Source organism: Corapipo altera, unplaced genomic scaffold (genome assembly GCF_003945725.1).
Source record: "Corapipo altera isolate COAL_440 unplaced genomic scaffold, ASM394572v1 23, whole genome shotgun sequence".
NCBI lineage: Eukaryota > Metazoa > Chordata > Aves > Passeriformes > Pipridae > Corapipo > Corapipo altera.
This window is the reverse complement of record NW_020884878.1, coordinates 18714316-18730898: the sequence shown is the minus strand read 5'-3', so window position 1 is coordinate 18730898 and position 16583 is coordinate 18714316. Positions and strand designations below refer to the sequence as shown.

The window sequence follows — 16583 nt, the reverse complement described above, 5'->3', positions numbered from 1 at the left end:
TTGTCTTAATAAACTAAAATTTATGTGGGAGCTGATGGTGAAAAACTGGATCTTGTACTCTAGAGCACCAGCCCTGTTTCACTATCAGCCTCAAAATTCCTCCATGCAGAGAGATACAATTAGGAAGGGGGGAGGGAGAAAGGCAAAAAATGGTAACCTGTAGTAGATCTCACTTACTGTGCTGGTCCCACTCCACAGAGAAGCCTGAGCATGCTTCTCAAGTCTAGAATTTTCAAATTCTTTAGAAACTAACCACTGCTACAGAAACCCAAAGGCTTGTGGGGAGTTTATGTACTTGCTGCTTCCTGCAATTGGTCAACTTGCAGGAAATAACAGTTTGTAGGAAGATGCACAAAGAGGACAAGATTCACAGCGACAAGGTGAGGTGGGTTGTTTTTCCCCAAAGCAATTTTATTTGAGAAAGTTGACAAAAATCCCCCAACCAGTCATCACAGGTAAATCCACGCCAGTTGCCCGCATCTGCTCCCCAGTAACCATGCCAGTACAGTAAAGAGCCAAACATAACACCAGAATGATGAAAGTGTAACAGACACCTGGGGAACTTAAGGCCTTGCCACCATTTTTAAGATACCTTTGCACTCACGTAAGGATGGGGAGAGGATATCAAAACAGACTGGAAAAAAGCCCCTTTCTCGTAATGTCTTTTCAAGTTATATAAAAACAAAAGCAAAAATTTAACAGATCTACAGGCTTCAAACGGTAGGACCTAAAACCACCTTCAAATGACTTCTGTAATTCAGTCCTGTGGCATCACAGCTGTTCTGCACCGTAACAGCTTTCAAAAATGTACAAGGATAAAATGGATCCATGGGCAGAGGAGTAGACTTAGGTTCCTAATATGGCTTTATCAAAAACCAAACAAATTAAAAGCAATCTAAGCACTTGCCAGTGGAACTAACAACTCCAGTAACTTGGCAATGGCAAAGAGGAGGCAAAGTACTGACGTATTTAGATGACGGGAGGTCAGCTTTACCTCCTCTTTCCCATTGCCTCACCCTGGACAACTGTTTCCTTCTTAGCAATAGATCAGACTCAGGTCAGAAATTATAAAACTGTGTTTTTTTGAAAATGCTAGGCTGGGTCCAGGGCCATGACAACCCCTTCCCTAGCCAGAAATATCTAGACACAGGACACCAGAATGCTGTGCTGCTGAACCACTTGCTTTGGAGGAATGCTTCTCTTGCAGAGAAGGTGCAAGAATTTTTATCATTGCCTAAAAACTGTAGCAGGTTAAGTCCAGGAAGTTAACCTGCCTGGTTTTATCCAGCCTGGTTTATTTAACATCATGCCATCTGGATGGCTGAGAAATGATGAGAAGCTGCTGGTTCTTGCTGTCTAGTACCACATAGGAGAATAACAGTTCTGTTGAGGGCACAGTTCAGACTCCCCCCAGAAGCAGAATTAGCCTATTCTTACCCTGTACTGTTTTTTTTAGTTCATCCACATTCTTTCAACTTCTCTGCTAACCTGCACAGCACTGTTGTACCCTCAGACCTCAATGCAGGGCACAGGCCCTCATGCTTCATGTGAACATCAGCTCACCTTGCTTTGAGGTCTCAGAAAATGACAATCAGCCTGGACTCAGCTGCCTGGACAGAAGAGAAGTCTCCTGCTCAATGTAAGACCAAGTTTCCTAGCACAACCTGCTCCCATTTGCTCTGTGACTGTATCTGAGGCCTCCTGTCTATACAAAAGGCTGTTCCTGACCAAGGCTTTCAAGAAAGATGCTGCATCATTTCAAAGCAAGAGAAGCACATCTAAGACAAACATGGGGCAAGGGTGGGACCAAGGCTGGACAGCTTATTTGAGCAAAGCAGGCTTCTTTCCAAGCTCAAACACATTCCCAAGCCCTCCTTCCAAGGCTCCCCTTCCTCCAGGCTCAATCACCATATGCTCAAGTGCCCTGACCTGTCAGTACAAAGACATCAGCTCCCACGGGGAGAAACACAGAAGTCCACAGCAGGGACCAAACCTTGGATGACTCTCTATCCTCAGGTCCTGGTGGAATGATGAATCCTATTGCTTTGCACTCATCTCCATTTGCAGGAGGCTTAGATCCCAGATGATCAGAACAGGGAATCCCCTGCTCTGCTCCAGTGCAAGCTGTGTGGCACCTAAAGAGCGCAGCAGGGTCAAGTGGCTCTGAGTAACACTGCAGTCACAGACAGATGGGAGACATCATCAAGCCATGATTATAAAAGGAGAACAGACAGCGCAAAAACTTGCTGCAGCTGTCATGGAAACATCTTTTTTTTATTTAATCGCTGTCCCAGGAATACCCAAACCCATCGCGACCTCCCCCACCCTCAACATTCAACAGGATTTCACAAGTCCCCAATTGTCTCCAATGTTTAGGCTCCCCTCCTCCTTTAGGGTCCAAGTTCCTCCAGAAAAGCTCCAGTCAGTGGGTATCATCTGTGAGATGGCTCCAGGGGGCCATGGCTAGGTCCCAGCGGTGTTCAGCTGGGTCTGAGAGGAGGGGGAGGAGGATTTGCTCCTTTACTCAATCAGCTTCTTGGCCTTGAAGAAGCGACGCAGGTAAAAAACCTGCCAGGTGGCCAGTCCGATGAGACAGCACATGGAGAAAATGCTGAAGTACAGAACCCGGGTGTTTGTCGACTCTGAAACGGATAACAAACCATTGCACGGGAGTCTGACATCACAGGATGTGCCCCAAGATGGCAAAGTTCCCCATGCAAAACTTCAAAGGCAAGATAGTATACAGCATGAAGGCAAGAGTACCCGAGAACCAGCAGTATTTGAGAATAAAGCAGAGGGAACAAGGAGAGGGATAACGAGAGAGAACAAGGTGAAGATGTGGCTAATGGGCAACATTAAATGGTACAGAGTAATTCACATTAGGAATTGAGACAGAAAGAAATGATTTCTGGAGACAGAACACACAAGACTCAGTGACTGCTTTGGGTTTCCCTTACTAGGAACAGGCAGAGACCACTGTAATTACTTGATCTCCAAGTACTGTCCTAATAACACATTTAGCAGAAATAAGGGGTCTTAGAGCTCCAGCCCTCTGAAGAGGCACACAGTCTCTCACCATTCGTGTCCCTCATTTCCTCTTCTCGCTTCTTCATATAGGCAAAGTCGTTAACAATGGACTCTGAAAGATCTTCCAAGCGCCTCAATTCTACTTCCAGAGGCTTCAACTTCTCCACTTTAGCAATCTAGAAAACAGAAGAGTCAAATCAGTGAGCCAAAACAGAAAAGCTCCCACATGGGTTTTTACTGCCAGTTTGAACCACTCCTCCCCACATACTACAGATCTGGGGCATCCTTCCCATCGGGAAATACCTCTACAAGCCAGAAACTACCATTGCATAAAACACTATCACTTCTCCCACCTGTTCTCTGAAACACACTTTCCTACTACCCCTCCTACACAACAGAGGAGCACAGCATGCACACAAGCACATTTCTTCCTTATTCGGCTTAATGTTAGCTTATTCACAGTTGGCTTCTGAGGAGTGGGTAGAAGAACTTGCCACATGACTAAACCTCCAGTGAATATAAGTCATGGACTGAGATACAGGTGACTAACTTACATACGCATACAATGCTGTTCCATAGGCACACGGGGTATTAGCACCGAGATTAGCTTTGCTAACTGTTGCCGCACATCCCAGAATGCCCGGGCAGCCCGATTCCCAGCAGCAACGTTTTGAGTACCGCACAAGAGCTCGGGGGTTTCACCCCTGGGCTGACCCCTCCAGGGCAGCACATGCCCTCGGCAGGGACACCGCGGGCAACAAGCGCTGCGTCCGCCTCGCGCCACCAGGTGGCGCTGCCGGGCCGCGGCCGGGCCCGCTCCCCTCGGGAACGGCCGCTTCCCTCACGAACGCCGCGGCGGGCAAGGACCCAGCTTCTGGGCAACACCTGGCCCACCGCCCAACAAGTCACACGCTTGGTGTCCGAAAAGAAAAATCCACAGAAAACTTCAGTTAGAAAGCACAGCCAACAGCAGCAACTATTTAAGTCGAATATGTAAACGTGTCCCTGCCCCAGTCCTGACTGTAACTGACACAGCAGTTATGTAAAACCTTGTGACACAAGGACACTCACAGGAAGCTAATTCCAATTCCTGCCACTGCTACAGTGTAGGATTTGGGTAACTCTCCATCTTGCACAGAATTTGTCACTTTTACCAAGACATGACGGGCTGCTGCAATAAGGCCAGATGCTGTGTCCCCAAGTAATGCAGCAGAGGAAAGATGTGCTACAGAAAACTGCACAGAACACACAGAGCACCTGCAGCTCACCACCAGCCTCACAGCCACGCAGGATTTCTCAGACATAAGCTGCAGGACGCCATCCCTCAGTGGTCCCTGCCGACAGGCAGGCAACTGGGCACCTAGCATGCAAGCATCCCCAAAACACCACTTCCAGAGGCAGCTGCCTGCACATCAGAGCCCAGCTGAAGAGATGCAGAGATGCTTGTGATCAGGCCAGTGCTAGCTAATCAGCCATTCCACTGAAGGATCTCCATGTGACACATATGCTTGCAAGCAGCAAGCCATCAAACAATCACCTGGGGATTTTTATGCTGAGGTGAACCGTATATTATAGCTCTGCCAGCACAGCAATTCGAAGTGCGTTTGTCAGGAGTGGTAGGAAGCAGTAGGTTGACCCCCTCCTGCCTTCTAGTCAATAGGCTGTAATGACAAAACCTGTGACCTGGACACATACCTGCTAGCAGAGCTTTGCTGAAAACCTGGCCCAGACTCTGCTAACACAGCTAGAGCAGCAGGTCTGTATCACACAGAAGGACTTGGGGAGCTCTACTGACAAGCTAGCCTTGCACTGACCAGCTCCATTATCCTCCTTGAGGGCTCACTTCCTCATTCACAGAAGCCTACAGAACCCTACAAGGGTTCCACTGGGAAAAACCATCCTGCATCCCTTCAGTTGCTCTTAGTAGGTGTAGCTACAAACATTCAATACCTACTTTTAGTCCTGCATGTGCTCCCAGACATATATCCTGAATCACAGAATCCCAGAATCAATTACACTGAAGAAGACCTCTGAGATCATGAAGTCCAACCTATGACCTAACACTGCCCTGTCAACTAGACCATGGCTCTAAGTGCCATTTCCAGTCTTTCCTTAAACACCTCCAGGGACAGTGACCACCACCTCCCTGGGCAGTCCTGGAGCCTCCTCCATCCCTAATGAAGTCAATATGCCAAGCTGCTCCAAGGGATTTTGTAAAAAGCCCACCAAGCACCTGTGATGGTGGAACAATATCATCCCAGAAGGAACATTCTACATCAGAGCTGAGACAACTCCCACAACTTCCTAGGGGTCATTCAAAGATCTGTGGAAGTCTAACGCCCTTCCTAGCATAAAAGAAGATACACTGTAGTCAAGAATTGACAAGGAGTAGCTGATGTGGAAAAGAACCTAGATCGCCAAGCATTCTTAGTGCCCTCACAAGTCTTTTCACTTTTCCTTACCTTAATTTCTACTTATTGAATGGATAAAGTTATTCCTCCCTAACCCGGAGAACTAAGGCATGACACTGCAGTTAGATTTTCTAACCCAGCTCACTATTCCAGCTGCTTTGCTCTAAGAACATCTGGATCTATGAAAGCTTATGAAGTCAGACTTGAACACCACCCCTCCTCTCACAGCATATATCCATGCACAAGCAGGACAGTATTAGTGACCCTTGTTCAACTCCCTTAATCAAGTCTCCTTGCAGCAATTCAGCAAGAAGAACTGGGCGGTAAGACGGGTCACTGGTACCCAACAGCAGATGAATGTCACAAGTAAAAGGCTCAAAAAGGCTGCAATTCTAGGAGAGAAACCTGAGCAACAGTCCTTCCCTCTGAGGCCTTATAGCAACCTATCAAGCCAAATACTACAGTAACCTGGCAAGAGAGAGCATGGAAGAAAACACACTGCAAAGCAGCGTAGTTAAACATCTATAGCAGCTGTGCAAACAGTAAATCAGTTTGAGTCCTTTGCATATATGCTGCTCAACACTGCCTGCCACTATGAGAAGTCCTCACAAGCCAAGGATGCTTGCCAGGGCTGCCAAGATCCGCATTTGGTATCAGGTGGGACTGCAAGTCTAAATTCTTCTCCCGTATTTGTCCACAGAACTTTTCCATCAATGTAACTACACTGATGAGCATAATGGATACATACCTTTATTCCAAGACAGTTTTATCAGTATAACCAGAGTGCATAGATACATGGGCATAAGAAAACCTTTCTGCATATGGGTCTTCTAAGTAACACTATAGTAATCAACTCTAGACTATACTGTGGAGTGGTATTTAAAGGGATTCTGTAAATGTAGCCAACATAATCCTCCCAGTTACGCTCCCAGGGATTCATCCCAGTTGCAATCCTTCAGTTGACAGACAGCTGGCCCAATGACTGCTGCACTCTTCCCTGAACCCAAGCATGTTTTTACTCTCCATGTAGGATGTGCTCCAGACTGACTTAAGGAATGATTGTTCTGCTCTTCCCTGACCCCAAGCACTTTCTTACTCTCCACATAGAGTGAGAGCACTTTCTTGCTCTCAACTGACTTAAGCAACAGAACACCAGATAGCATAAAGTTCAAAAGGATATAAAAACACCATGATAAACACTTCAGAAATCTGTTCATTTTCTGACTGGCACCATGCACAGCCTCCTCTGCTACCCACTCTCCTCCCTAAGGAATCTCCCATGCTCTTGTGCGCAGTAGACACAGCAATCATTTGTGGGAATCTTTCTCCAACAGCAATTCTCATTGTCTCAGGCACAGGCTCTGTACTGGGGGCTGACTGATCCCAAATTCTAGTGAGCCAAAAGCATGGTAGCTGCCATCAAAATTCAGCACCCACACCAGCCAGGACTGTCTCAGCCACAAAGCAACTGCTATTCTACACAGCTAGCTCTTGGGTCTAAGAAGCCTACGCCCTCCTAAGATGTAAATGTTTAGGCTTTATGCCTATTTGCAGTGTCACACCTTCAAACCAAATACCCATTACACAGCAGCTACTACTCTGCCAAACACCTTTAAATTGATACACTGCCAGTTCTTAGAAACACACAAGCATCATTTCAGGCCTGCTGAGCCAGTACATCTTATAGTCAGGAAGGTAAGAACAGTAACATCGCAACTTGACCTTTAAGAGGATTTGATGTTAACCTAAAATGCCCTCTGCTGCTGGGGCTGCGGAAACTTCACCTCTCAGTCTCTTATTGCCTCTAATGCCTATGCCCAGAAGCTGGGTCATGCTGTCCTAGCAAAGAAATTCACATATTAGGCTCTGGTTCCCAGAGTACAGAATTAATTCTAGTTGATGTTTGTCTTTTTTTTTCTCCCATAACACACAAAGCTTCACTGCAATTGTAGGCTGCAGACAGGCTTTCATCACCACTGGGAAAAGAGCTTCCCATCACGAGCCCCAGATCTACAGACAGCATCACGTGAGTACTGGGAAAGAGGAGCCTGCAGTGCAGGCAGCCAGGGGACATACCTCCTCGTAGTTCTTTGCTTCAACACCATGCTTCATATCCAGAGTCACGAGCTGGTCCGGCATCCTCCCTGTTCCTGGAAGCATAATGAAAGGATTCCTTGTGCAAAACATTCAGCCTGCCAGGAAATCACCAGCTCTTCCCACCACTGAGGAAGAACTCACAACTCCCTCCCCTCCCTCCATGTCTGCAGCTATCTGCGGAGGCAGCACAGTCCAGCCTAAAAATACAGAGACTTCACAATAAATCCTGGCTGAAGGAGAGCCTCTTAGAGATAATGAGAACAAGCTGTAACTAAAAACACTGAGAGTGTATAGGATGCAAATCACTGTAAAAACTGCAGAGGATTAGAACACGAACACCAGCTGCTATGACACAGCCTAGCGAAAGACAAGTCATCGGAGGGACTCACATTCCTCCTAACAGGAAGTGAACCAGCAACTTGTCAAGGTTACTGGGGTTGTAAATGACTTTACATTAAAAGGAGCAGAAGATAAACTGCTCCAACTGAGGAATATGACATATGGGGACTACTGACCCTCACATGCTGGAGTATCTGCAGAAACCAAGGAAATCCCCTTACCAGTGATCTCAGATACCTGAGAACCACGCTGCTATGCAAACCCCATGACATCAAGAAGCTTCTGAAGCTGGGAAAGCACTGCCTCAGAGAACTGCCAGCTGGAGCTGCTCAAACACCACATAAGGCTGCAGTCAACAGCACAGTAGGTATCTTTCAAGGCTGTAGCCCCCAGGCTAGGGACACCTATGGCTTACAGCTTCTTTTAACTGCTACAAAGTGTCACATCTGAGAACGTTCACACGAGGACAATATATATATAGGATAGGCATATCAGATACTCTAAAAAATGCAGCATGTCAGCTGATCTGAGTGTCACACTCCACTATACCACCCACCAAGAAAATGTCTGTACCTAAAACATTCCCAAAGCCCAGAATGCTGGAGCATATAGCTGTTCTCAGCTGGCTTCCAGCAAAATACAATGTCTGAATTTAAACTGTGAATTTCAGAGTGTCTACCCAGGAGCATGTTCAACACTCATATTTTGTCTCAAAAGGCTGCCGGGTGGACATACCCTCAGTTCACAAAAAAATTCAACTTACAGGTTATGCTGGGTCACTCCTATTGGATACTGGAAGATACTCCATATCTTTGATACAACATCCCCAAATTTTTTCTCTACCGACTCACTGAACAGCTCTTCAACACCACAGTAGAATCACCTCCACCTTCTACTACCAGCAGAACAATGAATAACCTACTGATAAGATGGTGCATATCAATTGTTTCTTGAATTTCCTGACGGAAATACACTATATAAGAGCCTAAAGGATAAATTAGGATTAGGATTAATTTTTTTTGTTTTCTTATAAAAGACCAGTTACTGTAAAAAAACCCCAAACAAACCCAAACCAAACTAAAATCACAGCACTGGTCTTTAATAGACAGGCTGTATACAACCACCTGGTGCTCCTTTCTCCAACCATGAGTTTTGACTGCTTATGGCATACATGTACCAGCATGTGTTGAGACTGGCAGCCAACAGTAGTTGCAGAGGAAAATTCAAAGCACACAGTTCAGGGAGAGGTTTTTTTAGTGTTGCTTAAATTACAGCAACTTGGGTGGAGAGCTGGAGCTTGCAGGAAGAGATGAGAAAGATGAAAAAAGTCAGTGAAAAGAAGAACAGAACTGCAAGAATTAATTTGTTAGGCTGAAAGGGAGAGCTGCCAAGAGGTAGTAAGAAATCAGAAACATTAAAGTCCTGGGTGCAAAGGGATGGAGAGCAGACATTCTGCAAGAGGTTAGCATTGTCAGGAACTGGCCTGGAAAAACTCAAGCTGCTCTTCCTACAAGTTTACTGAGCCCAAGTCACTAGGCAGCTCCCTTTGCACTCATCATACCTCAGTAACCACCTGCTTCTCCTGCAGCCAGGGCTCACCAGAGCAGGCTGGATCAGCAGCAAAGAGAAAAACAGTCAAGACTCAGAGATCTTGAACTAAACTGATACCTACATTCTCCAGGTCTTCATAAGGTCATCTCACATGAGTACAGAACTGTTCCCCAGGAGATTAGACGAGCTCTAATTTGCAAAGTCAGTGGAAAAGCAGGGTAGTTGAACAGAATGTCAAAAAATTTTCCCACAGGAATTCCAGAAAAAAGGAGTCCTGACACTCTTAAGAAAGTTTGGGAAGAGAAGGACTACCGAAGGAGCAAAGAGTTACAGATCAGCCCAGAGGAAGAGCCCTAGAGGGGAGAATGCAGCGAGGCCAGGCTGTTCATTTTAGAGATTAGCATTGGGTGGGAGAGTAAATGTGCCTGGGAACAGAGCACTGGTCGGGAAGGTAGGACCATTTACCCTGGAAGAGGGTAAAAAGCCTCTCTTGCAAACACCCACAGCTCCAAGAAGCACCCTAAGAGCTCCTCCACTCTGATAAGGTGGACCTTCTTCTTACTTCCTCTTCCTCATTTCTGTGGTTAGGGATTGAGAAATCCCAGTTGCTTAGACCCTTCAGGTCCCAACGGCTCTGGGTGTCTTCTACCAACAGTTTTTCTCTTCCGGTACTCCACCAACATCCTCCTTGGCTGCCGCCTTACAAGTCCTGACCACTTACTTTATAAGACTGTGAAAAAAAACCTAAACTTTAAAGAGAAACATGGGGATTAAACAACATTTGGTCAGTTTCCCCACTCCCATGCTGATCTTATAGAGGAAACAAGGCACTTCCTTGTGACCTGGTTACTTCTTTCAAAGTGCCTTAACCAAGTCCTGCAGATGATCAAGCCTCACAGTGCCACCTCCCTTACTTCATTATTTCCTTGATTTCCAGCAGACATGGGAAATCTGGAGATACTCCCCATGCAGTATCTCTCTTTGGCAAGGAATGTGGGGCACCTAGGTCCAAAAAAAACTGGTAGCTTGAAGGCCCCTAAAGAGAAAGCCTCCAGCTGGTCAATTGAAGAGCTCTAGACTTTGGCACCTCAGTGCCCTACAGATCATCAGGGTAGAAGCTGCATTTAGAAATACTTTATCCTCATCAGTACTGAAAACTTTAAAACAAATTTGCAACTAGGGAGCCAGAGAATAAACATTTGCTACAATCAAAGGAGTTGTAAGGGGCTCAGTCTAGGCAAGAAACTGCTGCTCACAAGCACCAAACTAAGAGTCTAGACACAACTAAAGAAAGAAGCCTTTCCCACCTCAGTGTGTGATCACATGCAAGCTATGAAAGGATCTGCAGGACTGTCTGGAGACTTCTCAAATACCCAGGTGTTGGAAAGTAAACAGCATGAGTGACTCCCAGATGAGTCACTAGTGCCTGCATGTCTCAATGCGTTAAGGAACATTTGGAAATCCTACCTTTGGAGTAAAATAAAAGAATAATCCTGAACATTGGGGGTCACTATCTTATCTGTAAAATACTATAGAAGAGGTGTTACAAGCCAGATCCCTCCCAGTCCCAGTAAAGAATATAACCTTCTCTTTCTGGAAAGTTCTCTGCAACTTGCAAACTATTTGCATCTTATACGTGGAGCAGAACAGCAAAACAGTGTCTGCCTTTCAACAGATACAAGGCATGCTGCTAGTGACTGCTCTGTGAAATGCTCTGGGATCTTTTAGGATAAGACCTAAGAATGACTGGGTCCAGGGAGCAGAACTCTGACAACGAAAAGATGTAGCACCTACAAACTTGCACATGCTCACACCACTGCAGATGAGATGAGAGCCCACGTGTTGGCCAATTTCAGCACGTTTGTCCTGAAGTTGAGTGCAGCCACTCAAAGCAACACATGCGTCACACTCATAGGAAAGAAGCCTGAGCACTCGTTAGGCAACCATCCTTGCAGCACAAATGCAAGGCTGACGTCCTTGCTCATTTCCCCTTCCCGTTACTGACCACTTGTGGGTGCAAATGAAGGCCACATTCCTTATACACGCATAGCTAAACCCCAGAAAATGGTTATCAACCTATTGCAGGATAGCTGCCAAGTACACACTTGTGGAGAGATCAAGTTCTACCAAATGGGAAGAGTTGGCCAGCAGGGGTGAAAGACAGGTCCTGGAGATGATGGCATCTTGCTCTGTCCTGACTCAACTGCAAGATGGGGAGAAGCATGAAACTGGCAAAAGAAGTGTGGTTTGCTCCCTGGTACTGCCACTTATTGAAACTGTGGTGACTGCTGTGGGAGGAACATCTGATTCCCCTTTCAGAGGAAACCCAAGCACTCTACATGACAGCCACGGAGAATTATTAAACTTCAAATGCAACACTGACAGCAGATACTCTGGAGTGAGACTGCCCACAACACCCTGAGGATCAGCTTTAAAAGTCAAACAGTGTTCTGTGGACCATGCTAAGGATCATTTTTACCTGCATCCCTAATCCACATTATCATGATCAGAAGCTAGAAGCAGCCAACAGATCTTTCACTTACCCACAGGAAGCTTGCTCTCAAAGCAGGCCTCAAACATATCATAGTCTTCAGTGGTGAAGGCAAACTTGCCCTTAGTGGCATCCTCCTTGGCATACAGGATGTGCCCAGCTGAGTCAGTTATCTGTAAGAGAGACAATGAGGGTAAGACAATGATGGTAAGAAATATTATCTGTAAGAGAGAAAATGATGGTAACAGTACTTTGCTGCCACGGGTTGATGCTGCCTGTGCAGGAAAAGTAATCCTAGTAATTCCTTTGGATATGATGCTTTCTCCTTTCAACAGTTTCCCTCCTTCTTCACAACTACATCAGTTCCTCCACTTGTAATCCCCACTCCAGGAGCTGACAGCCAGAGTGACTCTAAAGTAATTATTGACTCTTTAGATTCAAAAAAAACAAACCCAAAAAACACTCAAAGAAAAAACCCCTACCACCAAAAAGCAATCAACCAACCAAGCAACCAAAAAAAAAAAACCCAAACTGAAAACCACACTAATTCCTCTTCCTCCTGTAAACCCCAAATACAGAGTACATGTAGGAACTCTAGCTGAACCAAATGGTTATTCACTGCCTTCATTTTGCAAGCAAAATCCATGAATTCCTATAGCAACAGAGATATGGAGAAGCCTTATGGGACAAAGACGACTCATTCCCCAGAAGATGAAATGGAGAAGGGCACATCTATTCCTCTTGAAATGAATCATGAATGTGGCTCTGAGGTAGACAAGGTTTGGGTGCCAAGATCCATAAAAGTGGCCACTTCAGAGGACTATTCAGACTACGCAGACAGAATAATGACTGCTTTGCACTAAGTCTATAAAACTACTAAGAATAGGCAAAAACTGTGGAAGGTCTATAAAAATGCTTCAACAAAGAGTATAAAAAAAGAACATGCATTTCATGACACAAACTTGAGAATAACTGTGCTCAATTAATGAGGCTCCATCCAGTTGAAACACTCTGACCTTGAAGAGGGGTGGAAAAACCCGGAGGTATTACAGCACTGCATGAAAATCAACAGTGTGATTCCACTGGAATGCCTCCCAGTTTCCCTCAACTCTATCCATCAACAGGTATGTCTGAAAAGGCACAAATGCTACAGTTACTAGGGGTCTTTAAAAGTCTTAGAGATGAAGAGACTAAAAATCTTGGGAATAATTTTAAAGGTATGTAAGATAAAAGTACACAAAATAATTTGTGCTATGGAAAAGGTAGGTCAGACATTCTACTTTACTCCATCTTACGAGGGAAAAACAGCCTGGCTTCCCTGTACAAAGACCTTTCAAAAGGGTTACATACCCAGAGTTATTCTAAGGAAACACCCATTATTCTTATTAGAACACCTAATTAACTCTCTGCCATGGGATACCACTGATGCTGGCAGCCTGCTGGACTTAAAACAAACGTGGACCTTCTCATGCATAATGAGAGTTGCTGCATGAGGCAGGAAAAACAAGAAAGTATATAAATCCTCAGGCCTGACGGTATAAACCATAGCAGGCAAGACTTTAGGAACAAGCTTCCTCTACATACAGATTATCCCACAATTGTCTGTTAAGGGCTTTGTTGTAGCTGCCCCTGCACCATATGTTGTCGGCATCTGAGAACAAGGAGCAGTCTTCTCCCATCCTGCAGTTCCTGCTCAGAGCTCTACCTGTTTTCAAGCAGCAAGCAGATGAAAGCACACCTGCGTAGTCAGGCACAGCCAGCTGTGCTTCCACCCCCCTGCCACACACCACCAGAAAACAGCCACCTCCTATCTGAACGCCACCAGACTACTGGGAGGCACTGGGCCTAAGTGAGCAGGCTGGAGTACAGGACTGTCCATGTCTGACCACGCAGACACAGTGTAACAGCCTGTGGTTTGGCCACCATATGGCACACGCTATTTAGTGGAGTGGTCCCAATTAACCAACATGTCTCATCGGCATGACACCATACACTCTACACACTGGGTTCTCCATCCCAAGAAGTTCTCAGAACAACTTAGCTCTCAGAGGTCCCTATTATTTTGAGCACTGTTCCCTCAGGGCTTTGTAGACACCAGAGCTAATCTTTATCCAGAGAATATTATGCAGCTTAATCCATTTTTGCCCTTTGGAGCTCATGAACAGGATTCTGGACAGTAAAAGCTCTGCTATCCCCTTTCATCAGAACTGAATAGCACTATCCAAATCAGCCAAATACACTGCCCATTGAGCCGGGCCTGCGGGGGCGGGAGAAGCTGCTAATAGCCCAGTCAGACGGCCTGTGGGGGAGTCGACCTGAAAGGGAGTTTTCATGCTATTCTAAAGTTACTTACGGTAATGCGATCCCCTACAGACAGGGCATTGTTCGCTCTTGACAAACAGAGACAGTTCCCCAAAGTGCCAGCCTGGACAATGGGGCAGAGGCACGTGGCAGGGCCCTCAGCAGCCAGCTGGCAGAGCCTGCAGATTCCTCCAAAACAGAGGGTGCCACTGTTAGTGCTGGGGTATCACACACACATAAATTCAGCCCACTGGCAGAAACCCACCTGAGCCTGGACAGAATTAACTACCAAACTCCTCTGTTCGATGGCCCAACCCAGGAGGCCAAGGCAGGACCATCCAGTGCAGAAGGAGAGAGAGAGAGACTACCTGCAGACATGATGACCTGAACTAACCTTTCCCACACAAACCAAAGAGAAAGCAGGCACCTAGCAGAGGGGTTTCAGCACTTATAACAGATCCAGCATACTGGAAGGCCACAGCATACCTGAAGGAAAGCAAAAATTACATGAACTATTATTTCTTCTTTGTAGCTTTTCAAACTAATATAGGACTTTTAAATTTTATTTTATTTTACAGTTAGAACAAAATAGAACTTCCATGAGCAGTACTACATGGATACCAGCTTCATCAGCAAAGCCAGACTAAGATCAAACGTTGGATTCATTGCTTCACCACCACCTCCCTAGACAAGTCCTCTGTCATAAAAGTGAGTTTTGGAAGAGACTTTGGGGTCAGCTGACCTAAGAGTGGGCAACTTGAGAATCAGGAAGCCTGGTCACCAAGTGGTAAGAGACAGATGGGAACATAGCACTTCAACTGAAATACATGTGCCTTATGAGGCAAATACTCCATCAGCATTTTAAAGCATTAATGCTGCTTGGCTCTGCCTATGCACAGGTAAATTTTCTCTTACAAATGATGCAAGAACAGCAGAACAATTTTTAAAAAGCAAGACTCCAGAAACAGCCTTCTCTAGCCATAACCAAGCACAACTGCCAATAACCCAAAGCCTTCAGGCATCAGTAGGCAGATGCTGGAAGGGCAACTTGATTTCAGGAGATCTAAAATACTCATTACCACTGAGTTCAAAGTGTCCTGAGAAGACCGTCCTGTTTGTTTGTTTGCATGTTTACTTTTGAAAACTTTGGGAATGTAGACAGAAATAAAAAAGGGACAGAAAGCTATCATGAACTGACTGCATAGCAACAAACCTTACTCAGCTAGGTGAGAATTTTGAAGAAAGCTTAGGAAAGGCAGATTGTGGGCAGAATTAAAGTGAAGCTGTTTAAGTTTTGCTAACTGCTTGTCACACAGGTGTATTAGTCCCGTATATTCTGCTGATTCTGTACTCCCTAAAGATCCTTCAGGATCATTTTCTTCTGTGCACCAAACGCCTGTCTCCTTAAAATCCAGGCGAGCCTTGACATAGCCAGATGGGAATAGCCATTTTGTGCACCGAAACGTGGTTCCTCAGACCCCATCCCATTGTGCCAGGATCCCGTTGTGCCAGGCCCTCCCTACGTGGGGAGGGAGCCCTTGGAAGGCCACGTCACCATAATTCTCTCCCACTTACACGGTGCCAGCAGCCTTAGTATGGCTTTATCGCAGCGGCCCGTCTCGCCAGACGCCGGATAATCCGCATCGCGTGCGGATTACACGGCAGCTGCCTGGATGGGACGGGACGAGACGACGAGATCTTTGGGGAGAAAAAGCTCGTACTGGGCTTAGGCCAAAGTGCTGCCCTGGTCCCTCGCTGCCCCAAACTCGAAGCTCCTGGGCGGGCTGGTGTCCCCTCGCACGGGGCGAGTCCCGCCGTGCGGCCCGGGCCGTGAGCCCACGCGTGGCCGGCGTCACGCGTGGAGAACGTCACCCCTTCCTTCCCCGCCCCGGGAGGGGAGGCGGGGCCGCGCCGTCCGCCCCGGCCACCCCCGCCCCCCCGGCCGGCCGGGGCCGCACCTTGAGGTTGGCGGAGGGTCCGGTGGAGGAGCCCGGCGGGGCGCCGATCTCGTACTCGCCCGTGACCAGCGTGTCGCGGTGGATCTCCTCCCGCAGGCACTTCCGCGCCTTGCCCGGCAGCTGGAAGGAGATGGGCCGCGCCGGACCCGCGAGCAGGAGCAGCAGGAGTAGCGGCAGGAGCGAGGCCCGCCCGAGGCGGGGGCGGCCGGGCAGGGGCAGCATCGGCATCGGCGGCATCGGCATGGCGGCCGCTCCGGGTGCGGCGGGCCGGGCCTCCCTCCGCTGCACGTGACCGCCGCCGCCGCTGCGTCACCGCGGGGCGGGGCCGGGGCTGAGGGGCTGGGAACGGAGGCTGCGGGGTTGGAACCGGGGGTATGGGACGGGAACGGGGGGTGCGGGACTGGAACC

At 47.1% G+C, this 16583-nt stretch overlaps 1 protein-coding gene across 1 annotated transcript; it reads right to left on the bottom strand.

Moving 5' to 3' along the window:
• Nucleotides 1–381: 381 nt before the first annotated feature.
• On the bottom strand, nt 382–16465 carry TMED10 (transmembrane p24 trafficking protein 10). Its single transcript, XM_027637789.1, has 5 exons — nt 16176–16465; nt 11969–12089; nt 7515–7588; nt 3077–3203; nt 382–2642 (listed from the first exon to the last, which is right to left on the bottom strand). The coding sequence occupies exons 1-5, from the start codon at nt 16416–16418 to the stop codon at nt 2521–2523; spliced, it is 687 nt and encodes a 228-aa protein (XP_027493590.1). The 5' UTR covers nt 16419–16465; the 3' UTR covers nt 382–2520.
• Nucleotides 16466–16583: the final 118 nt, after the last annotated feature.